Source organism: Pongo abelii, chromosome 8, assembly GCF_028885655.2.
Source record: "Pongo abelii isolate AG06213 chromosome 8, NHGRI_mPonAbe1-v2.0_pri, whole genome shotgun sequence".
Taxonomy (NCBI): domain Eukaryota; kingdom Metazoa; phylum Chordata; class Mammalia; order Primates; family Hominidae; genus Pongo; species Pongo abelii.
In genome coordinates, this window is record NC_071993.2 from 103,474,456 (window position 1) to 103,499,256 (window position 24,801).

Sequence of the window (24,801 nt, forward strand, 5' to 3'; positions counted from 1 at the left end):
CATTACCATTCTGCAAAGTAAACCAGAGTAAATCTCCAACTCCAGACACATCACAAACATTCCTCACCTTTGCTGACACCGTTCATTCTACCTGAAATACCTTCTCTTGCATCCCAGCGTCTGCAAATCCAAGGCATCCTTCCAGACCCGCCTCAGAGCTTACCAACTCCCTCACCAGGAAGTCTTCCTTGAGTTGACTGCTACCCTTTCTGAATCCCTCTGGTATCTCATTGACTCAGTTTTCCATTTGACAAATACTGGTTGGGCACCCACCATGTGCTGGCACTGTGCTCGTGACTGTGAAGCAAAATCAGTCTCATTTATACTCCTTGGAGCTCATTGTCCAATGCAGAGACAGTCATTGAACAATAATACTCACATCAGTAATAGACCCAGTTATAGATTGTAAAGAGTGCTTTTCAGAAAAACGAAGGTGATGAGAAACCTGAAAGGGGACCTGATTGAGACTGGGGGCTGGGAAGGCCTCATGGGGGAAATGACCTGTAAGCTGAGTCCTGGAGGATGAGTCAGAGTTGACCACATATACAGTCCAGAGACATTTCCAGGCAGGAAGAAGAACCGATGTGAGCTGGAGCCTGGCAGGTAAGGGGAGGGAGGCTGAGTCACAGGGACAAGCAATGACCAGAGTACCCCGGGGCCTGCTGATTGCTCTTATCTCAAGTGCAATGGGGTGACATTAAAGGATCCTAAGCGGGTCTGATCTTGCAAACATGATCACACATGAGTTTGAGAAAGATCACTCTGCAACACGGAAAACAGATTTTGGGAGGCAAGAGTAGCGTCAAGGAGACCAGTTCAGCCACTACTGCAGCAGCCCAAGTGTGAACTTGGACCAGTGGCAGTGGGGATGGAGAGAAGTGGATGGGCTCAATTTGGAAACAGAATTGACAGCACTTGGGTTGGGTGGGGTGAGAAGAAGAGGGAAGTCAGGTGTCCAGGTAGCAACTGGGTTTCTGGTTTAGGGACCTGGGTGGACTCTGGTACTGGTGGGGTATCTGTACCCATGGGGCCCAGTCCTTAGTGAGCCAAGGAGGAGAGGACAGGAAACCAGCACTGACTCCACAGGGAGGAGAGGCGACCCTGTGACCTGCAAAAGAGTTAAGAAGGAAGGTAGCTTGAGGCTGTTGCTGTGGGAAGCCAGCTCACAGGACTCACATCAACTCCAGGCCAGTAACCCGGGTGGGAGGCAGGGAAAGAGGCTGGGTGCAAATTGCAGGATGAGACAGAAGATAAGTGGCCCAGCTGGCAGAGCAGGCAAAAAGACTCAGGGCTGAACATCTCCACTCAAGTGCTCATGCGGGCGAGCTTGAGAATATTTATTGGTAATTGGCAGAAGCGGTTAGAGGTGGCGTGATCACAGATAGGTCTGTAACCAATCAGCAGGAAAGCTCTGTTCCTGTTGCTATGTTTGCATCCAGGCAGAACCGTATTATGAGCAGGCTGAGAGGGTACCATGAGAAACCTGCTTCTACACATTTAGTTTATGTGTCATCCTCTCCCTGCTTCATGGGTGAGAGCAAGTGAGCTGTGGAGCAATAAATTATCACTTGCCACATGCTATATATCCCAGGAGAACTCTTAGCAGCCCTGAGAGGGAGAGATTAGCATTCACAGGCCAGTGAGGTTGTTACTTATAGGGAAATTCTAAAATAGGGAATAATACTATGAGTGATAATAATAATAGCAAGTAGAAGAGCCAACAATTAATGACTGCTTGCTAAACATTTCGTGTTCACTGCTTCATTTAATCCTCAAACAAGATTATATGATGGGTTTCAATATCACTATTTTCCAAATGAGGAGACTGAGGCTCAAAGAGATTAAGAGACTTGGTCAAAACTACACAGGAAATAAGAGGGGCAGAAGCAGGTTTAAAGCCATGGGCTGTGTGATGCCAAAAAGAATCTCTACAACAGGATGCTCACTGCTTCTGCTCTTTATCAGCCAGAGCCTCCTTGGGAAAGATTGGCCTTCGAAGTCTTCTCCCTGTGGAGGTGAGGAGAGTGGTTGGACCCATCACCCTCAACTGACCTGATACCCATGTACCGACCCTGGGCCTTCTGGAAGAGGGGTAGAGGAACAGAGACAGGGACAGGTGCATTTTGACACCTGGTATTATTCATTTATTCTTCCCTATGCTTTAGGACAGAGAGTACTTGGAAAGCCAGAATTCTCTTGTCCTTGTCAGATTCCTAGACAAGGATAAAGAAAAAGATAGGGAGACGGTCATGGGCTTTGGTGCTCAGGGAACAAATACACAAATGTGACCTTCAGACTGGGCAGCATGGAGAAGCTCGTTCACTGGGGGTGGAGGCAGCCAGGCAAAGCTGGAGGCCCCAGGGTTGAAAAGGTCACATGGCATAGAGGGGAGAACAAGGATTAGAGAGGTCTCAATGTCGTGTGCAGGTCCTAGCCCAGGCTCTCCCCTATGCAAGCACCCTGACCATTGCCTGTAATGCCCCTGAGATCATGTGAGCCCAGGCCATCTCCTGCGAGTGCTCACATCAACTCCTAGGGGTTGGGAGAAGCCATCAGCTGAATGGAGGCTCAGGCCCAAAGGCACTTATACATCTCCAAATAGCCAGGGGCTGGTTTCTTCGGTAGGTCTCAGACACCTGGTTGGCTTGCAGGGAACCAAATGCCTTAGCCTAATGCCATCCTCAGTGAGGCCATTGAGATTCATGGAAGATTTAAGTTTTAGGTCAAAGTCTCTGGGTATAGCCGGGCATGGTGGCTCAGGCCTGTAATCACAGCACTTTGGGAGGCTGAGGTGGGCAGATCACCTGAGGCCAGGAGTTCGAAACCAGCCTGGCCGATATGGCAAAACTCCATCTCTCCTAAAAATACAAAAATTACCCTGGTGTGGTGGTGCATGCTTGTAATCCCAGCTACTCAGGAGGCTGAGGCACAGGAATCACTTGAACCCGGGAGGCAGAAGTTGCAGTGAGCTGGGATCCCACCACTGCACACACACAAAAAGTCTGAGTATAGATGAGCTATCAGAATTGGCACCATCAGAAAACATAAATCCCTTAAAAATCACCAGGCTTTGTGTATTAGTCCATTCTCACACTACTGTAAAGATACTACCTGAGGGCCAGGAGCGGTGGCTCACGCCTGTAATCCCAGCACTTTGGGAGGCTGAAGTGAGCAGATCATGAGGTCAGGAGATCGAGACCATCCTGGCTAACACGGTGAAACCCCGTCTCTACTAAAAATACAGAAAATTAGCTGGGCGTGGTGGCAGGCGCCTGTAGTCCCAGCTACTAGGGAGGCTGAGGCAGGAGAATGGCGTGAACCCGGGAGGCAGAGCTTGCAGTGAGCCGAGATTGCACCACTGCACTCCAGCCTGGGCGACAGAGCAAGACTCCATCTCAAAATAAATAAATAAATAAATAAAATAAATAATAAAGGATACTACCTGAGACTGGGTAATTTATAAGCAAAAGAGGCTTAATTGACTCGCAGTTCTGCACGGATGGAGAAGCCTCAGGAAACTTACAATCATGGTGGGAGGTAAAGGGGAAGCAGACACATCTTACGTGGCAACAGGAGAGAGAGAGTGCACAGGGGAAACGGCCACTTTTAAACCATCACGTCTTGCGAGAACTCGCTCACTATCACGAGAACAGCATGAAGGAAACCACTCCCAGGATCCAATCACCTCCCACCAGGTCTCTCCCTTAATACGAGGGGATTACAATTCCAGATGAGGTTTAGGTGGGAACACAAAGCCAGATCACTTTGGTTGTTCCGATATTTAGTTTCCTGCCACTTGGAAACCTTGCTGGATTTCCGTGGGATGATAATAATTTTAAAAATAGTATTTACTGGGTGCTTACCATGTTCAGACATGATTCTAAGTGCTTTCTCTGTATTAATCACTAAATCCTCATAATAACCCTATGCGGGTAGATATTAGTAACCGCATTCATAGATAAGGAGAGTCCCAGCAAGCCTAAGCAGGTTTGCCTACAGCCGTGAAGTGGTAGAGCCAGTATTTGAACCCAGGAGATTTGCCTCTAGCACCTGCCGCTTTGCCCCCAGGCTGTCTCAGAAGTACGGAAAGCAGTGCTGTTCACACAATTCAGTTCACTCCACACACTTGTTGGGGCATAACAGGTTCTTCAAGGGCCACATAACTCTAGCACTGTATATTTCATATTTATTGAGTGCTTCTGTTTTCTAGGCACGGTACCAAGTGCCTTCATATACAAGCCTGTTAATCAGAGTTTCTGTTAATGGCATGATACACAAACGGACACCGAGGCTTTGAAGGCTGAGGGACTTGCTCCAGGTCTCACCATTAGAAAGTGACAGAGCTGAGGCTGGGCGCGGTGGCTCGTGCCTGTAATCCTAACACTTTGGGAGGCTGAGGCGGGTGGATCACGAGGTCAGGAGTTTGAGACCAGCCTAGCCAACCTGGGGAAACTCTGTCTCTACTAAAAATACAAAAATTAGCCGGGCATGGTGGCAGGCGTCTGTAATCCCAGCTATCCCAGCTACTCGGGAGGCTGAGGCAGGACAATCAGTTGAATCCGGGAAGTGGAGGTTGTAGCGAGCTGAGATCGTGCCACTGCACTCAGGCCTGGATGACAGAGTGAGACCCTATCTCCAAAAAAAAAAAAAAAAAGAAAAGAAAAGAAAAAAAGGGAAGTGACAAAGCTGAGAAGAAAAACCTAAGTCAGCCCAATTCCAAAGCATGGGTACAGAACCACAACATGTCAGCAAGGTCTTTGTTCTCCACAGTCTGGGGAGGGGCCAGGTGCTCAAACAACCATAGTCCAGGCTGGGGAGTGCCCTGAGAATGGCCGGAGAAGCAGTGGTCAGCTGGACGGCCAGAGCTGAGGTGCTGCTGCATGAGATGCCCTGCTGACCTGTCTATAATCAGCTTCCATCTAGAAGCCTCTTCTGCTGAGCAGGCTGAGCCCAGCCCTGGGTAGGAGGCTCCCCAAGGGCAGGGTTGAGTCTAACCAGCACTTAGACCCTCAGCACCCATGCTAGGCTCACATGCCACGTGCACTGCATATCTGGGGCTGTGTGGATGGCTCGGTGGCATCATGCCTGTTCCCACTCCTCTCCTCTCACTGTGCGGGACAGCAGAGGAAAGGACGCTCTCCCAACACACATGCCACCCTAAGGGAAGGGTGTGCTGCGCTGATCACTACACTACTGGGCGGGAGAGAAAAGGAAAAAACGAGTTCCACTGATGTAAGACTTGGAGACCTACCTTTGATTATATTGTTGTTGACTTTTCTGTCTACCAAACATGGGCTCTGTCCACAGAGGCATCAAAGGACCAGCAAGGTCAGGGGCAAAGTCTAGGCCTGAAGCTCAGTTTCCTCATATACAAAATGGCAGCCATTGCAGCTGCTTGTCTGCTCTGGGGGCTGTGCTGAGGGTTAGTGGGTGGTGTTCTTGCTGTCATTCAGCTCCCACAGCAGCCCCCTCCAAGAGGGGCCTGATGCGTCTTCCTTCCTGGTCCCCCCTTTCCCAGACTCTGGCACCCCAGTGTGAGACCTGGCCACTGTTGAGAACTCTAGGCTCTGCTTGGCATTGGATGGCCACACACTCCACACCTGCTTGGCTGAGCTGAATTCTCAGCTCGAGCAGCTGTGCCAGCCAGCCAACTGTTCCTCAGGGGCTAAGGCCATGAGCTTCCTCCACCGGCTCTGCCCCTGGCCCTGCCCTCATCTGCATTTACTTAAAATCTTTATTGAGATATAACTCACATGCCATAAAATTCACCGTTCACTTACTTTTGAGACTCTGTTTAACCACAATGATCAGGTCTGAAATTAAGAATCTCTAACCCTAACTACACTAGATGAAATAAATTATTCATTTATTGCAAAAATTCAATGTCCTCTACAGCATTTCAACAAAAGAGTTCAAGAAGTGCTGTGAGCACCTGCTCTGTACTCTGATAAAGTATATATCAATATATACTTGCCTTGTGCCAGATACTGTGCTCAGCACTTGACAAACATTGTATTATTTAATCCTTATAGCAATCCTGAAAAGTGGATATTACTAGTTCTTTTTTTCCGAGGCTCAGGGAAGTTGAGTAACATACTCAAGGTCACACAGCCTTGCCTAGTTGGCAGATTTGGAATCTAGGTCTGGCCCGCATCAGAGCCTGTGCTCTTAACTGGCTCATACCCTGCCCCATTGCATGGTGGAGTGTGAAATTGTGTAGAGAAGGTGGACTAGATTCTGCTCCTGTATCATCTGGAGAAACAAAAAAGGCAAACATTTAACTCCAATACGGCCCTGAAATATTTTAATTCCATCAAATCAGCACCTGCCCATCAGCAAGGACATCATAACAAGTTAGAATGAAAATAAAGATGTAAAAATATCAGCCACCCTTACCTAGGTGTGGCCCATGGTGTGGCAGTCTGATGGGGGGGCAGGTGGAGTACCAGAGAGATGGCAGCTCACATTCTGGGGATGGGTCATGCCAGGGAGACAAGCTTCCAGGAGGCAGCATGTGAGCCTCATCTCTGCTTAAAAACCAGGATGCCCGCCCTGCCATGAAGGTTGGCAACTCCAGAGGAGCACTGCCCAGGACTCTACAATCTTCCCAATGTCACTCTGGGCACTTTTAGGAGTCCCTGGCACACTGGCCCAGGGCTGCTTCAGTTTCTAGGCTGACAGTAACATGAGGGCTGCTGACAACAGCTGCCCCAGAGAGGGCTCTCAGTGAGCCCCAAAATGAAACCTGATTGGTCAGATGTCTTGGAGAGAATGGCAGAGTGAGGTGAAACACCAAATTCCAGGCAGAAGTAAAGTCTGAAGTGTGGGCTTACCCTCACTACTGGTTCCTGAGCCATAAGACACGAGGGACCACCAGATATATTTATCCTATCCTAACATGGGACCCACAGTGGTGAAGAAGGCCCTGGTATTTACCAAGCCATCCACTGAAAAGTGAAGCCGGTTATCAGGCAGTTCCCTTAGATTTAATAAACCCAACAGGCTATACAGCATTTTCATATCATTTGAGCCTCATGTAGACAATTTTTGAGTCACATACCCTCAGCTCACCTCTGGGCAGTTCCATGCCTCTGCCACATGTCTCCCCACCTTTCTGCTTGAGAACTTTTTCTAAATCCGTAGAGCCCTCTATTCCCGGATATTCAGGGAAGTTAATGCCTCGGGGAATGCGGCAAGTCATCTTTTCCAAAACTGGCTGCAACATCTCTCATTTCATGCGCCCTTTTAACAACATGATATTGACATGCCTCCCACTGGAGAGGTGGGCCTATGCTCTCCCACCTTGAATCTGGGAGGGCTTGTGGCCGTGATGGAAGTGACAATGTGTGACTCTGAGGCAAAGCCATCAAAGGTAACACAGTTTCCATTTGGTTCTCTTGGGATGCTTGCACTTAGAATCCAGCTGCCATGCTTCAAGGATGCCCAGATAGAGAGACCACGTGGAGAAGCCACCTATAAGTGTTCCGGCCAACAGGTCCCCGGCAACAGACAGCCTCAACAGCCAGACACATGAGTGAATGAGCCTTCAGATAACTTCAGAACCCACTTGTTGAGTCAGCCCAGCCTGTAAGTCTTCCTAGCTGAGGCTCAGCCATCATGGAACAAACACAAGCCTCCCCTGCTGTGTCTTTTCTACATTCCTAATCAACAGAATCATGAACATAATAAAACAGAGGTTGTTCTACCCCACTGGTCTGGAATGCTTTCTTACACAGGAATAGAAACCAGAGCAAGGAGCAGACAGTGAAGGGCAGCAGGCTTTGGATAAATGCTGCAGCCTCCTATTCTCTGGGCAGATAATTTGGGAGGCATTCTGTAAGCTCCTCAAAGGAGCTCCCAGTGGGGTCAGGGGCCCATTGCCTAAAGCAGCTACCTTGATTCCACTCCCTTCATTGGATTTCCTTCCTCCCTGTCTCATTCCTCCTGCTCCCTCAACCCTGCTTCCTGGGATCACCTTCCACATGAACTGTCTACACCAAAGTCCTTGTGTAAGGCTCTACTTTCTGAAGAATCCAACTAAAACTGGCCTTTTGTCTACCCTGCAAGGCAAGCAGTTTTTGCTCCCACTCCCATTTTGTAGATGAGCAGACTGAGACATGGAAAGGTAAAATGACTTGCTCAAGGCCACACGGTGAGTAAGCGGGGGCAGGGTCAAGATAAGGACCTAGGCCTTCTGACTTGAAATCAGCTTAAAACTTGTGGGTGAGGATAGGCAGGCAGGCAGGAACAGTCCTCCCAAGCTTTGCTCTGAGAGGCATGGTGGTTGGAAGAATGCCTTGTGATTTACTGCCAGTTGAACCCTTAGCTGTATTGACAGTATCAGAAGAAAAACAATTGGCAGAGCTATGGATGACCAGATAGAGAACACCCCCCAGAAGCCCCACGCCCCTCACCAGCCCCAGGCCAGGAGGGCTTCACAGACTAACTTCCACTCCCCCGTCATTTGATTTAAAAGTCATCCCTTTTTACAGCATCAAATAGATTGTCTATTAGCAAATTTAAATTTTCCAGCTTAAAACCTGCTTTAAGGTCAGCGTGAAGATATTCTTTCCATCAGTTTCTAGAAAATCCATTTATAAAAAGTATCTAACTATATTTCAAGCACTGTTCTAAGTACTTTATCAGGAATCATCCCCATTTACGAATGAGGAAGCTAATGCCCAGAGAAATCAAGTGATTTGTCCAAGGATACACAGCTTGTAAGTGGCAGAGTAAATGGTAAAAATGGTATTAAAAATTGCAAAAGTAGTGAAATGGTAAAATTAGAAATGGTAAAATTACCAGTTTGTTCAGCTTCTGAGAGGTTGGGCTAGAACAAAAGATCATAGACTCATAGAACACTGGATAGGAAGCAGCCAGGGGGCTCACACTGAAATGCCTGCAAGGTATGAAGCAGGCCCACGGCAAGACAGTTGATGTGGACCAAGAGCACAAGCTCTCTGGACATGTCACTTCGTAATTCTAACAAGGCAGACATTTTCATTCTGCAGGTAAGGAACTGGGGCCCAGAGAGCAGGGGAATCGTCCAGGTAACACAGATCCTGAGAAGCCAGGAATAGATTCAAGACCCTCCCCTCTGCATTCTGAGTCCACAGTAGGAATGGAGACCCACGCCAAGAAGGGAGAGTGGGAGGTGTTTTAGCTTTGCAGCGCTGAGGCAGGTCCTAAAAGCAGAGCTTCTGGCCAGAAGAGTCAGGGAGTTAGGATTTCACAGAGATAGAACGGGAGGCTGCCCCTAAAGGTTTGCATTAGATATGCAACCAGGAAGTGCAGTGTCCCCCTAGCCAAGAGGCAAGTCCTTTCTCCGAGACTTCAGTACACTGATGAACTGCTTGCTGGCCTTCCGGACAGCTGTTCTCCAGGTCAGGCAATTTCCAAGAGGATGGGCTGACTGGGATGTTACCTTTTCCCCCAGGTTGTCCTTATCATCGCCCTCTTCTGGCCACTCTTAGCATCAGTGTAGCCCAGGGAGAGGTCAATGGGTTGGGAGAATTCAAGGAGTCTGAGGAGGGTGCCTGCAGCTGGCTGAAGCCGTGCTGGCCAGATCCTCTGCCTTCCAGCCCTGCCTGTGCATCCCATTCTGTCTGTGAAGAATCACAGAATATGCCTGCCCCTGGTTATCTTGCATTTTCTCTAAAATTACTGGGGAAAATGAGGCTGTAACACGCAAGCCTGCCTCAGGGTTATCCTCCAAGGCTGAGACCGGGAGCTGGGATGCCTCTTTCACATCTGGATTCACAAGTGCCCAGACCAGCACCCAGCATACTGGAGATGCACAATACATTCCTGAGCAAATCAATCACTTCCCCACTCCAGGCCTCAGCTGCCCACACTGCCTCCCAGAGTCCCCAGCTCACACCCAGCAGGGTCTAGGATCTGACAAGTGTGGGAGGTGGTCCAGCCACTCCCTTTATCCCACACCTATTTTCCCAGCTTCAGTGGCCCTCTTTTCAGGGCCAGGCTGCCATTCCAACAGTGCTCTGGAACCTCTTCTCCCTGGCCTTGAATTAGGTCCCATGAGGAACTCATGGTACCTGGGCCAGGCATGCTACCTGCTGAGGTTTTCTCCAGTTGTCCAGGAACCAACTCCTCTGCCCACCTTCCTAACTCAGAAGCCCCACTAGGTGCAGCAGTAGGTGGATATTCTGCAGGAAACTTCCCTTACTAAGACCAGGCCCCTCAAGACTAGTTCGATGTTAAACCTTCACAAGATTCTCAAGTCTCACAAACTCCTCCTGCCTCCTAGTAACCTGGTCTTCCCCAGACTTTACCCAGTCCTGACCCTCCCAACCCCCAGCCTAGACCCGAGCCACTGCAGTGATAGTAACAATAAAAAATAACGACAATGCCATTATTTCACTTGCAGAGAATTTTCCCGTAAATCACCTGAGTCCTCCTATAATTACTGCCACCAATTTAGAAATGAGGAACCTGGAACTGATAGAGGTTTCCAGGGTGTGAAGGGGCGACCACTGGCCCACAGGCCAGACAGAGACCTGGCCGGCCACAGCCCCGGGAAGGAGCACCTGCTCCGCCGAGGGTGGAGGTCGCGCTCTTCCCTCCCCATTCTTCTCTGCCGACCGCCAAGCGAAACGGGGCCCCACAAAGCCAGAGATAAACACCGCTACCCGCGGGCCACTGGCCATGGGCCAGGAGCGTCTGTGCGAGCTTCTGAGCCCAGCATCTCCCTGGGAGCGTGAGCACCCCTCTGTCCGTGCTGGAACTGCCCCACACTCATCAGCTTGCTGGAATATGCGCTTGGGCCTTTCGGAGGCTAACGCTTCAACGACTCCAGCTCGGAAGCCGCTCCCCTCAGGACTCACGAGCCGGTCAGTGGCCCCGGGGAAGCGGGAGCTGCAGCGCCCGGGCGGCGATTGCGCCCGAAAGGCCCGTACGTCCCGGGGCGCCGCTTCCTGGCGGGATTAGAGCACCTGCCGGCTTCCATCTCCGCCCGCCCAGAGCGACCCTCAGGCCGGTACCGCTACAGGCAAGTTTCCGGCTATTCGAGTCTTGCTCATTCTCCCTCGGCGACCCCTTTCCTTTTGCCCGCTGTGACGCTTTTCTTTTTAAAATCTCCTCCCAAGAGTAACCACGGATCTTGGGAAACTTTGCGCGAAACTTACAAATGCTGTGAAATCGGAGCCAGGAACTCCATCTGAGCCTCGGAGCGCCGCGCCCAGCCCGGCTCTTCTGCTCCGGCCCGGAGCGTCCGGCGGTGGCCAGTGCTGCCCACTCGCTGTCAGGCGGCCCTGGCACCCGCCCTGGCCCCTGGGTGCCCTCTCGGCCTCAGGCACCCGCCCTGATTCGCTTTGGGAACGCGCCGGCTGTCGCCCCCCCGGTGCGCACCGCAAACCTGGGGCCGGGACGTCCCAGCCTCGGAGTGGTTTTTAAGCAATTCCTCGGAGGCATTGTCTTCCCGGGGAGCCGGGGATCTCAGGGGAGGGGAGAGGAGATCCGCCCCACAGACGGTAGCGCAGGCTTGCCCACCACCTCATTTGCATTTCAAAGGCAAACTTCTGCGGGACTTCCCCGGCGGCGGCACCTACCGGCTTTGCAAGGGTCGTGGTAATGCTCCAGCTGCTGCTCCGTGCCCTCCTCGCCGTCCAGCTCTGAGTAGTCTGTGGTGGCGTCCGGGCGCTCCCCGAGTCCCCCGGCGCCGCGAGGCAGCGGCGGCAGCAGCAGCAGTGACACCAGGACCCCAAGTGCAGTCGCCCGGGGCATGGTGGCGCGGGGCCGGCTGGGGCAGAAGGAGTTGCGTGCACGAAAGCTCAGCTCGGCCGAAAGACGGTGCACACTGGGTCAGTCGGCTCCGGCCGGGACTCGGTGGTTACACAGGGCTGCTGGGCATGGCTCGGGCGCGGAGCAAGCGGAGCGCGGCGCCCCCTGTCTTCGTCGAGGCAACCGGGAAGCAGCCGCTCGGAGCTACTTGCCCGGCGGCCGAGGCTGCGGCGGCTGCGACTGTGGCGGTGGCTGCGACTGTGGCGGTGGCGGCGGTGGTTGGAGCAGTGGCCGCTCCGCCCCTCTCCACCAGGGCTGGACCACACAGCCTTCGCCAGGGGCCCTGGGCAGCCAATCACTCGGGCGCCCGAGGCGAGGCCCCTCCTCTTCCCGGCACCTCCGCAACTTCGGAGGAAGACCAGCGAGGTGAAGATGCTGAAGCCAAAGGCCGGGGCCAGCTCCGCGCCCACCCAGCCGAAGGCGCCTGCCCGGGGCGCCACCTCGGCCTCTGGCTCCCGAGAATGCTGCTCCTGAAGATCGAGGCTGGGCTTCTCGCCTTGTTTTATTTCCATAACTCACTTTACAACTCCCCGATGCACACGTGGCCAGAATGGTTGGAACTCGGAGCGCTGGACTAGGAGCCCTGTGTACGCGATTCATGTCGCTACCAACTGGCTATGTGCATTAGGGCAGCTGCTTCTCTGCAGGGATGAGTGAATGTCTCTCAGGCCCCTCTCAGCAAAGAAAAAAATATCGAGGATTTCGATTCTCTCAGCTCTCTCCACATCCTGTAGCCGAGCCATGAAGGGCGTTTGCTGGCGTCCCCTAACCTAACCTAGTGGCCGGCGATAGGTAAGGAAAAAAGATTTAAGTCCACAGATTTCCCCTCTCGGTGACCCTATCTTTCAGTAAAACCGTCTAAGATGCTTCATACAGTCAAAAAGAGACAAATGAACAGCTGTACGTGCTATTTATGTTAAATTACAGACATGTTTTTATTAAATAAGCCACTCACCGTTAACTTGATGGAATAAAAATGACCAATTTCTTGTTTTTTTTTTTTTGCCAATTAAAAATATACGCTCAAATAATTTAGGAGACTAATCAAGAGCTATTTGAAACCCACTTCTATTTTGTACCTAAAATATAAAAATTGTCAGAACTGAGCCATTTTGATTTAAAGATATAAAAAGTATTATTACTGTGAGGCTTTTCAAAGATCGTTTTATGCGAGTAAAATGGCCCTGTCAAGTATAACACACAAATGTGTATGTGTAGAAATGTTTTGCATCATGCCCAGTAGAATCTTTTTTCAATTTAAACTGCAAGGAGAAAAAATGGACAACTTTCCTTTTGGATTTCCACATGGTTTCACATACATCAATGACAAAATAGGCAACAGGGAGCCCAGAGCTGGGCTTCACATCTAACTCTGAATTTCTTGCACTTATGGTCATCTGTCTTCTCATCTATCAACTAGGATAACAAGTCCTTCACACAAGTAAAGGGCTAAAAGTTAACTACTGGAAGGATGCTACTCATATTTTGTCCTTGTTCTTAGAAAGAAATGCAATGTTGACCCTGCCTCTTGCTGTTTTCATCAAATGGGCACACAACATACAGAATGGAGCCAGACAGGGCAAGATCTGGTCTGGCAGGTGGGAGGAAGGAATCTGAAGGGGATAAATGCCACCAAATGGCAGGAAGGCCAAGTGGCCAGTGCATAGGCAAAGGAGTGGGAGGGGGTTGAATGGCATGTATTTCTGCCTGAATGCCAGGAGTCAAACCCAACGCCATAGCTCTCTGCATTCACCCCCATGAAGGTCACCACCTCTCAGTAGACAAGTCCAAAGAGTCAACATCTAAAAGGCCTAACAAACTTCTGTGACACTTCCCGGTCTCCAGATGGCACTAGGCAAACCACCAACTGGCTTCCTTATTAGAAGGGAATTCCTCTGGAAAACAGACATGAGAGGCCACCTCTTGTGCAAGCAATGAGGTTGTGAGCTTTTATGACCTCCAATCCCCACCTGGTGAGTAGTGGCCAGGTTTTCTCACCAACACCCTTTGTCCAAATATTTTGAAGACAGTGGTGTTGAAGAATGAACAAGCTGTGCAGTTTTATATTAAAGTAGAAGGCCAATTTAGTTGCTACTTTGGCTATCAACCAATAAATGGCAACAAAATATTTGGTTCACTAGAAAGATTAGAAAACAATAATTGAAAAGGGACACCATAAGATAGAACTATAAAAGCGAAACTCTAATCTGGGTTTAGATGATTTTTAAAATGTATTTTTAATTTAAAAACCATGAAAAAACTGGAGGTAGAGTAACAGGCTTTACGACATAAAACTGCCCAACTTAGCTCCATTATTACATTCATAATTACTTCAGGGTTTCCTCTGCCCTATCTTTGGGTCCTCTGTGAACCTGAATAAGTGTTTTTCTCCTCTTAGATGTCCATCTCCCACCCAGAGTAACTGGGTTCTCTTGCCCCTTCAAGTCTACTGAGTTTTATCCACCTGGGCCACTTTCTCATTTTGCCTTTCCAAGCCACTATACATGATAATTTGTTCCAGGCCAGCTCATTCCTTCATTTACATTGCTCACCACTGAGAAGATACTGAGTTTTCTGCAGAATGTAATTAAAGATACTACAATTTTTAGCAGCTGCTTAAAACCCTTCCTGGCTCTCCAAAACCTTTATGCAAGTTCTTCAGGGTGGCATACCAGGTCCTCCGTCCACCATCAAGCCTTCCTTTCACCTTTCCAGTCTTGGCTCCTTACAACTCCCACATTCCAATCTTCTGGCATTAAACACCCTGCAGTCATCCTAACATGGCCTTGCTGCTTCACACCCTCCATGTCTCTGCCTGGGATACCTTGATAACTGCATATCCCACATCCTTGTGCCAGCATTGCAGCTACCCTATCTGTGACACTTACCTATCCAGGACTGCCCTACCTTTCTGGTCTATAATTGCAGCAGACCTCTCTGACCAACCCCAACTTAGAACCACCTTCCATGTCTCACTCTCTAGACTCTCCCTTTTCTTCACTGACCTTCAATATTAAGTCTTGTAATCCTAGTGGCTTAGATTGAGACACTAAGAATAACCATAACATTGGCCAGCGCCACTTATATCAATTTCCCCCTGCAACCATCTCCCACATTTTTTTCCTTTGAAATCGCTGTCAAGCAAAGTAATCGTGCAAACTTTGAAAATCATTTTAAATAATCAAGTAATTTAAAATACATTTGTAAACTACACTGATTCCACATGTCCCAATTAGGCTTATTCCCTTTTCTAATGTTATATTGCAGAGTTAACAGTTTCACAAAAATAGTTCACTTGAAATCAAGAAGCTGGCTGCATAAGAGTCCCTTCTGTCCTTAGTTTTCCAACCAGACAAAAAGTGTTCATTAAAGAAATAAAAAGTAATCCAAATTTGTACCAACGATTTGGCTAACGAGAATTGCCAAGTACAGGTGTTGACTGAGGCACCTAATAAAACTAGGGGAAAAGAACCAAGGAGGTTGGTCAGGATTTGAAAAAACTAGTCAGAAATGGAAAAACAAAACATACAAATAGACATGGAGAAATTAACCACTGATTTCAATGTGGCACAATAAAAATAATCTCTTCCATTTGTATAGAACACTAATTTTCAATGCGACTTCTACATATATTACCTGCCTCCCAGGCTAGAGAGGGTGACACCCCCATTTTACAGTTACAATAGTCAAGACAACAGGGCCCTGAATCTTGATGACGTCTGGGCTAAACATAAGAGCACCTTTAGCTGCTGTGGTTTCTTATCCATAAAACACAGCTATCTACTCTACCAGCTTCACAGGATGGTTGTGAGGGAACAAGTGAAACTGCTTTGAAAAAGTAGTAAATGCTAAACAAATGCAAAGAATCATCAATCAGAGGATGGCAGGCAAATAGATGGTAAAGTCTGAGTGTAAGAGTCAGAATACAAAAAAGTCAAAAGAATGGCAATAAAAGAAAAATCATTCTTAAGAAAGACCAATCTTATTCACTGGACCATTCTCTCAGCTTTACTGTACATTACAGTTCATTTTTGAAATACAAATTTAAACCTTAAATTTTAAATACATAATTCCAGGGGTTAGCGGACTATGGCCTGCGGGCCGTTTTTGTGAAGTTATACTGGAACACAGCCATGCTCACTAGTTCATGTAGTCTACTATGGCTGCTTTGGTGCTACAATGATAGTTTCAACAGAGACTGTATAGCCCTCAAAGCCGAAAGTATTTACTACCTAGACCTTCACAGAAAAAGTCTGCAGACCGCTGCTTTATTTAATTGTGGAAAACTATTATTAAGTTGTTCATTTGCCTGTCAATAATGGGTTATCCCTTATGCTTGGTTCATGTTTCAAAAAGGAAAGAAATAAGGAATCCAAGGGAAGTACATTTAACTTTTTATTACTTTTTAAAAATCCAAATTCAGATAAATTAACACACTAGGTTAGAACCTCAATGGTATTGGATACATTATATAGTGGATTTCTATTACTAAAAAGCCAGTTGGAATATGGCCTATACGAACCAAAGAGTGTATACAAAATGGAAGTGGTCATCAGGCAATAATTGTTTCCTTGGAACTCTGCACCGACTGTCCATGCTCTGTGGGGACTTACACATTCAAGTTTGACACAGTTGAAAAACCAACTGGAGCTGCTTTTCCAAGAATGTTCTGTTGTCCTTCAAATAGAATTCCATGTTATTTCTTTCTTGCCTTAAGCTCTTATATCTTTCAAATGACCTAAGCTGATGAACTGGAGTAAACACAAACTGCTACAGTTATCAATGAGCAAGCCTAGTTCACCAATACTTCAAAATAAACAGACTTCACAAGTTTATTTCCATTCCTAACAGTGGAATAATAACTTAATTTTGTTTACTTTTGTCTTTGTAGATTTCTGTCTGCAGCTCCAGTAAGAATGCCAAATCAGATGGCTTTTAGGAAATGCTCATAGGAGAGAACTAGTTATTCCTCACACTGAATTTAAGTCTTACAAGATTTCTGCAGGTTCATATGTTAACGTTCTGATTTAGCCTACCTGTAAGTCTAGTTTATTTCTGTACACACTTCCAAATAATCTTCATAAATTTTCACTTCTCTAATTGAAATATAACACCTTGACTGATGAAATATAGTTTCATAACTATAGAATTTTAGTGAAGATATAGAACATTAATGAATACTTGTGTTTTAATACATCACTACTCCTATTTATTACATGTTCCAATAGGCCAATAGAATGAAGCACTAAGACACGGTGAAATCTAAACTTAAAACCCAGATGGAACTGCCATATAGATTACAAATGGGTCTCCCCACCACAGAATTCATATACAAAAGCCCTTCGGTATGTAGCTTTTCCTGAACAAATACATTAATACACTTTTTGTTTTTTACATTTGTAAAAATTCAAGGTTTTAATAACATTTCTTTGCAAGACATTTGGTATAAGGTGGTTAATAAATATTAGAAAACAAACACTGTACCAAAATGGATATGATTTGTGAATAAACCCTAAATAAAGTGGCTTTTGGAAGAACTGGATTTTGCAGCAACCAACTTTATAAAGAGGTCCATCCACTCTCAATGGAAAACACCCAAGCATACCATTCACTAGGTTCGGATATCACCACAATATAATGAATTCTAAGAGTATGGGGTTTGATTTATGGGCAACCCCAGTACAATCTAGGAGCCCAACATGATAAAAAATACTAAAAGAATGCTTCACCATTCCTCAGGCCATTACATTTCCACCTTATCCTACTCTTGTATTAGGATATATGTATATAAATGTCAACTACTAATGTAGTTAAATTTCAGGAGAAGCATGCTTAAAGATACACGAGGAATGTTTAGCCTTAGTTTTTGATAGTATTATCCAAAGTGTCAGTTGAAAGAAATTAAGCAAATAATGTTAACAAATGAAAGACAGATACACAGCAGTAGTGGGGGTATAAAAACCTCACCTTTCAATTAACTTGAATAATGTTCTATTTTCTATTCTACAACTGAGCGCTAGGGAGCTAAACTATTTGTGAATTACATCTTTAAGAAGACACACGCAGACACGCACACACACACATACACTTATTCAACCCCTCTATGCAGCCAAAAATCAATACAAGCCCTTTTCTAAAAGACTTTAAAGGTGATTAATATTCATTTAATGCTCTTAATGTATTTGGAAATCAGAAAATTATTTTTCACCACAGATTCCAAAGAACTTCAAATAGAGCTCAATTTAGTAGAAAGAATTGGTGTACCTGAAAGCATTTAACCCACACATTTTCAATAAACCCTACATCTTACCTGCAAGATTCATATCATGAGAAACAAATTTCATTTTATTAAGACAAAAGCTTACTGTCCAATTTATACTCCCATCAGACAGACTATGTATTGGTATGTTAAAAGTACTTTTGAATAAAAGTGGTGAGAAAGAAACCAAAAAAGTACTTTATATATAGTTAAAAGGTTACATAATATAAGCAACTAAATATTAACTTTTAGTTTCTTTTTTATAAGATCTTAAAGGCAAGTCAGAAGGAAGAGAAAATGGAAGTACCAATAAATTACATTTAATATACCATTTTGGCTTCAGAAGAGGATTTACCTACAGCTTCTGATCAAATTTGTTGGATCATATCAATCATACTTAAGTGGTAAGAAATCGTACTTTTCACCTTTTAAAGGACTTACATGTCACAATATAGGATGTGGAGTCCATCAATATATAGATACATATTTTGTAATGAAAACATCTTGTGTAACTATTAATTGCATGATTTTCATATTAAGGTTTAAATACAGGTGTTTTGAGTCTTTCTAAAAATCACAATATAAACTATTGTTTTAGGTGGTCATTTGCATAGCAAACTATTAAACTAGAAACTCAGTGGTTCTAGGAAAACTTCATATTATGAATAGTTCCAGAAAAATGTATTCAAATCACTTCTCTTACAAAACTGTAACCTTTATTTGTTGATCCAACAGTATGTTAACCACTTTTACCCCATCCCCACTTTACACGGTACACCAACCTGAACAGATTTTGTGCCGCAATTTCATTCAAAGGGTTTGTCATTCACTTTATGATTGTGCTGGATAATCCAGATATAAGCAAGTCTGGAGATTTTAAAATATGGGTCCCCTGTATGAGAGTAGCATAGTTTATAGTATACTTTTAAAAATGGCATTCAGTAATTTTGCCTTTTGAACAGAAAGATATCTTCAAATTGCAAACACATCTATTTCCACAGAACAATTTGGTCAGGAAATTTTATTTGAACATTCTAAAGCAGTAATGCTTTAGATGTTACTTAAGTGTCCCAGACAGGATTAACAAAATTAAATGTCTCTAAATTACAAATTTGGCTCCTGTAGGAGTCTCAGAAAATAAACAGAAGAAAACAACCCCCCTCCCAAAAGAAGTATGACACACACATTTTGAAGAAACCCCAATGTTTCATGCAATGGTAGGCAAGATGTAAAAGGCCACCCAAATCACACATTTCTACACCAATCATCATAAGAAAAAAGTACTCCATAGTCGATCTGTACATCCAAATGCATTTGGGAATCTATACCTACGTTACATTATTTAATGTTATATACATTTATTACCCACCCCCCTTGTTTTTAATAATTTCTTATGTAAAACCTTCATTCAAACCCAAAAGATGTAAGACTAACTTGGGGGGAGAAAAGATAATCACTTTAGACATTCAGTTAAAATGTAGTTTATCTAAATCTCAAAATGTTTAATAAAAACAAGTATCTTCTCCATTTAACACTTTGCTTTCTAACTGTACAGTAAATTGCATTGTAGAGAGTACACTTCTGTCTTCAAACTGTATCTTCTTTGGATGGAATTAAGATGTAACTGTATAGTTTTAAGATAAATAAATGGGAAGTTGGTCCAACTAAGATGACAGCAGATATATTACATGCAGGATTTAATATTTTCTAATTCTCTCTTTTAAAAAAAAGGATGCAGTTGAATTGGGGAAAAAAAAAAGTCAAAAAAGAACCCAGATTCAATATATAAAAATGTCCCACAATAGGTCGACAATGGCAGTAAAAATAACAGGAAAAAAGTAATCTTTCTGGAACATCATTTTTCAATAACATAGAAACACTAAGTGCCAGGAAGATTCCTATTCATGTAATTTTAGCATCCAAGTTTCCCTCTATTTATTTTATTGGAACAAATGCTTTAAATAAACTATTTGTCCTCTTCACTGAAGAGAGCTGGTCTATTTCATCTTTAATGAGCTAGTTTTTGGGAAGATTAGCCATGTACTGTAGTAATGCCTACTGCATAAAATCCAAGCATTTGCTGTGAACAGTTGGAGAAAGCAGTCAGGAAGAACCTAGGATCAATGGAAATAGATGTTACTTTAAGCCATCGACGAAAGAGAGACCCACAAAGTACCCAGTGTGTTAAAGCCCAAATCTCTTCTTGCGTTTGTTTGTTTTTGCTGTGCAAGTTCCACCCCTATGAAAAAGAAATTGATCCGAAGTTCCAGGTTTTCTTGGGTCTCTAGTCAATTTTCACATTAGTATAGATTTTTCGGACAAAGGCACTTGTTCCCATGTAACCAATCGCTCCTGCAAAGATAAAATAAGATGTTCTGAAACAAATACATACAGAGCAGTATCCATCATTTAAAATCAGTAAATACTCTATGCTCTGGAAAGTTATTCTTTTTTAAAGAAAATATCTTTATGTTAGTATTCTCTCTGAACTTACTAAAACTGTATCATTTGCTCTGCAAATCACCTGATACCATAATACACTGAGTCTGACCATCATACGCCAAGTCTAATCAAGTAGCAATTATTTCTTGTATAATCAGTAACTACAGAATTAAAATACATCTCTTATAAAGCAAGAATAATTTGATAATGGCAAAAGGTTGTTAAATCAAAAAACATGCCTTCTTTGATTTGAAGATATATCATTCTAGGTCATTAAAGTAAAAATCAATATATCTTCCCAAAATCCAATAGATAAATAGGAAGAAGTGACTGAAAATTCTCTTAAGGAAGGACAGGGAACCATGTCCCAATAGCAGTTGAAGCTCTAGAGAAGAGGCATTTTCCAACAGCTTCTTTTTTAAGTTGTAGAAGCTGTGTAGTTGGTAGTAGGGATGACATATTTGCGGGAATAGATAGGACAGAGAGGTAAGTGGGTCAGAAGTTTTGAAATGCTGTTTTTTAACAATTAGCCTCAACCAGAGCTTAAAACACCAGAAATCAGGGATGTTTGTTTTGTTAAATAAAATATTTATCTCCTGTGTCTAAAAGAGTGCCTGGCATATAAGATACTTGGTAAATATTTGTTGAATGAATGAATGAACTGGATGGTTCTTTATTGCAAATATAGGTTGGTGCAAAAGTATTTGCAGCTTTACAACTACTTTTGTACCAACCTACTAAGGGCTCTTTAGGACAATGCAGTTGGTTATTGAACTGTCAGAGAAAAAATCTCCATTGGTCTTAGGAATTTATGATGTCACCCAATATTATTGAAAGCTTAAAAGAAAACCTTCCATTAATTAATAATAGTAAGCGCACACATAAATGCCTAATTAGTCACCCTTGAACCAATCTTTTAGTGAATCTTTTATTCACTAAACTGGTGAATGAAAGGCAAGAATCAAGCATCTCTCCTGTTTCTCCTATATATGAACTATACCCCAAGGCTACCAACTGGTTGATGAAAGGAAGGTTATCCTTATGGAAGTATTCCAGCTAACAAATATAAAAGGAACAATAGAATTAGAATATTATAACCACTAATGAATTATCTGAGCTAGGCAATAACTATCAATGGCTGCTAACTTCACAAAGTAATAGAACCAGAAATTATGTGCTTCCCTGATAAAAGCTTACACACCACCTGTTAAACATTCTTGGACAAGTATTCTTGAGTATGATCAAGCCTACAGATCTAACTACCACTTGAAGAAATTTTAAATGACACTTCAGCAATATGATCAGCAAAATCCAGAGTGTGGAAAATTCTACAGAAATTGTTTAAGTTTTAAAAATAAATTGCAAGTGAGAGAGAGAATATCTATAGATTAAAAGAGCCTTAAGAGACATTTTAGCCAAGCAATGCATGAATCTTAATTGATCTCAAAGCAAACAAACTATATTTAAAAAGAAGTCATTACAAGTGTGGTAAATCTGAACACTAACTGAATTATTGCATCATATTAAGAGATTACATTTATCTTTCAGGGAGAGACATATACTGAAATATTTACAGTTGAAATGACATAAGGTCTAAGATTCATGTCAGAATAAAAGGGGGGATACAAAGTGGGAATATAAATAAAACAAGATAGGCCATGAGTTGATAATTACTGACACTGGGTGTTAGTACATGGGGACTCACTATATATAGTATTGTCCCTATTTTTGTATATATTTGAAAGTTTCCCTTTATTAAACATTAACATACAAAAAACCAAAGTGACAAAGCAATACTATTTCCACTTATTTTTGCAATGACTAGTCATTTCTTTTATAATAGGACATTAACAATATTACATTTTAAAATATTGATAATGCATTTTAGAATAGTTACAATACAATTCTTTACAGGATAAGAGAAAAATCATTCAATTTTGTGAAAATACACCTGAATCCTTACGACATGAAAAGATGTATAAAATTTTAATTAGCGTCAAAAATTTTAATGGTATAATACTAGTCCAATAACCAAATCCAATTTTCCAAATGTACAAAACATTGTTCCCCTTTGAGCAGAATATGCTTAAAATCAAAACAGTATCAACCTAGAGAATCATTTTTCCTAATCTTATGAGTACCTCAAGAATAAACTTACAAGGGCACGACTTTATAAAAAGAGAATACTGAATATGCCCTCTAGAAAAGTAAATATCTTAGGAATAATAGAGGTGCACTTTTAAACTTAATTCCTCAAAACAAAAATGCTATGCTCATAATATCCCACCTTAATGTAGTCATTTTTTCCTACATTAAAAAAATCAACAAGTATTTTTGTTTTAATATTTGTTTTGTTTTAAATTTGTTTTACTGACTTAAGCATTTTAGCAACATAAATTGATGGATATATATAATTTTTGTATTATGATGACATTCTAATGAGTTCCAGTCTAAACAGTTTCTCCCCACCTGTCCCTGAAAAACGAAGCACTGAAGGCATATAAACCCATTAAAGAATAAATGCTGGGACATTGCCAGAACAGCAGGGAACTGTAAATGTGCCAAGATTTTCAGGCAGCAAGATGAAATTTCAGCAGGAAAAGCACTCAAAAAATTTAGCTAGATTCATTCCATTTTCTTTGTAAATGTCAAGATGTTACCTCTCTGGGTCTTCCTAAGATCACATATAGAAAAAGTCAAGTCAAGAAAAATTTTTTTAACACTCTGCATAATCGATTCTATACCTCACTGAATGCTGGTGATAATCAAGAAAAATCTCAGATAAAATAAAGAGGAGTCCAGTGAACAATACTCTGAAGAAAGGATGGCAAATAATACTGAAGGAACCTTCTGACTGCCCAAGAATAGGGACGTTTCCACCTGACACAATGTAGTTTTAACCTTCAGTCCCTCTCATCTTTCCCTCAAAGTTGGTTACTAATTATCACAGGGAATGGCTATCACAGCAGCTATAAATAAACATGTGACTATAACATAGAGAATGATCTTTCCTTGTGGAATGTTTCACTACTTTACAGACAATCTCATTTGTGTGTGCACACACACGTGATCACATACATAGTGTATATGAACTGAACAGGCTCTTTTGATGGAGAAACAAAGCAATCTTGGTACCCCAAAGGTGTCCATAAATGTCACACCAAGACCTAGCTTTTAATAAGATTACCATATCTTATATATATCTTATATAGCCAAAGGTGGAATTATCAAATACACACATACATACATAAATAGCCAATGGCAAGTAACAGAAAAAGGAGGAAAATTATCCACTCTCTGAAAATGTTTCTACCATGATTAGTCCCGCAGCCTTACATCATTCCTACAAAGTGACTAAGGGATCAGTCTCATTTATCAAGTAAAACGCATCATTCCTACAAAGTAATTAAGGGACCAGTCTCATTTATCAAGTAAAACACTGAACCCGAAAAAAAGTGAGTTACTTGTACGAGTTTCCCTTAAGTTACCTCTGCAGGGACTTAGAGTCATAAAGTTGTTCTGAGATGAAAACACAAGGTGTGGAATCCCACAGAGACTGTGCAGAAACACACACAATTCCAGAGCAGAAGGAAGCCCAAGGACTTTCAGCCTTCATCAATAGCAGCAGCAGCTACCCCTCACTGAGCATCTACCAGCCACCTGATGTTTATCCACATTTAATCACTGAATCCTCTTTATAGCCCTATGAGGTAGGTATTATTTCTATTTTGCAAATGAGTAAAGTTGAGGAAGAAAGGTTAAATAATTTGGCCAGAGTAACATGGCTATTAAGTGGGGAATTCACACCCAGAATAGACTGACCCCAAAAGGCCAGCTCTTTCCATATCTCACCATGTAAATGGCTATCCTTACTACCTAATAACAGTCCCAGCACTACACTTAACACTATTCCTCACAACCACTCTGAAAAGATATGCCCATTTTACAGATAAAAATGAGACTTAGAAAGGTTAATGTGACCTCCATGGCCACAAAAAAAACTGAGCAACAGCATGGACATTTATTCCAGTGCTTTCAGGCTCTCATGCTTATGCCTTTCCCATTTATCATACTGTTTCCAAAAGTTCTTTATTTTCTAGCTATTTCACACATTCTAGAGACTCTATCATATGGTGAAAACTATTACCTCTTCCTTTTAATAGATAATTATGATAGATCCATAAATAGTGGTTTTATCCCCACTTTACAAAAGCTTAGAGAGCTTGGGGAACTAGATCAAGGTGGAAAGCATACATATGGTACAGCTAGAACTTAAGACCAGTCTGTAGATACCCAAGTAT

General features: G+C 43.5%; 2 protein-coding genes across 4 annotated transcripts in view; both read right to left on the minus strand.

Annotated features, from left to right (window-relative positions):
- The window catches only part of TLL2 (tolloid like 2), a 153,765-nt gene extending 137,586 nt beyond the window's left edge, over nucleotides 1–16,179 (minus strand). For all 3 annotated transcript variants that reach the window (XM_024253817.3, XM_054522710.2, XM_054522711.2), the window contains exon 1: nucleotides 11,568–16,179. In XM_024253817.3, the coding sequence (XP_024109585.3) occupies nucleotides 11,568–11,742 (175 nt within the window). In that variant the 5' untranslated portion in view covers nucleotides 11,743–16,179. The remainder of the gene's footprint in view (nucleotides 1–11,567) is intronic.
- Nucleotides 16,180–18,752: 2,573 nt separating this feature from the next.
- The window catches only part of TM9SF3 (transmembrane 9 superfamily member 3), a 67,762-nt gene continuing 61,713 nt past the window's right edge, over nucleotides 18,753–24,801 (minus strand). The window contains exon 15 of the mRNA XM_002821029.5: nucleotides 18,753–20,410. Within this exon, the coding sequence (XP_002821075.1) occupies nucleotides 20,343–20,410 (68 nt within the window). The 3' untranslated portion in view covers nucleotides 18,753–20,342. The remainder of the gene's footprint in view (nucleotides 20,411–24,801) is intronic.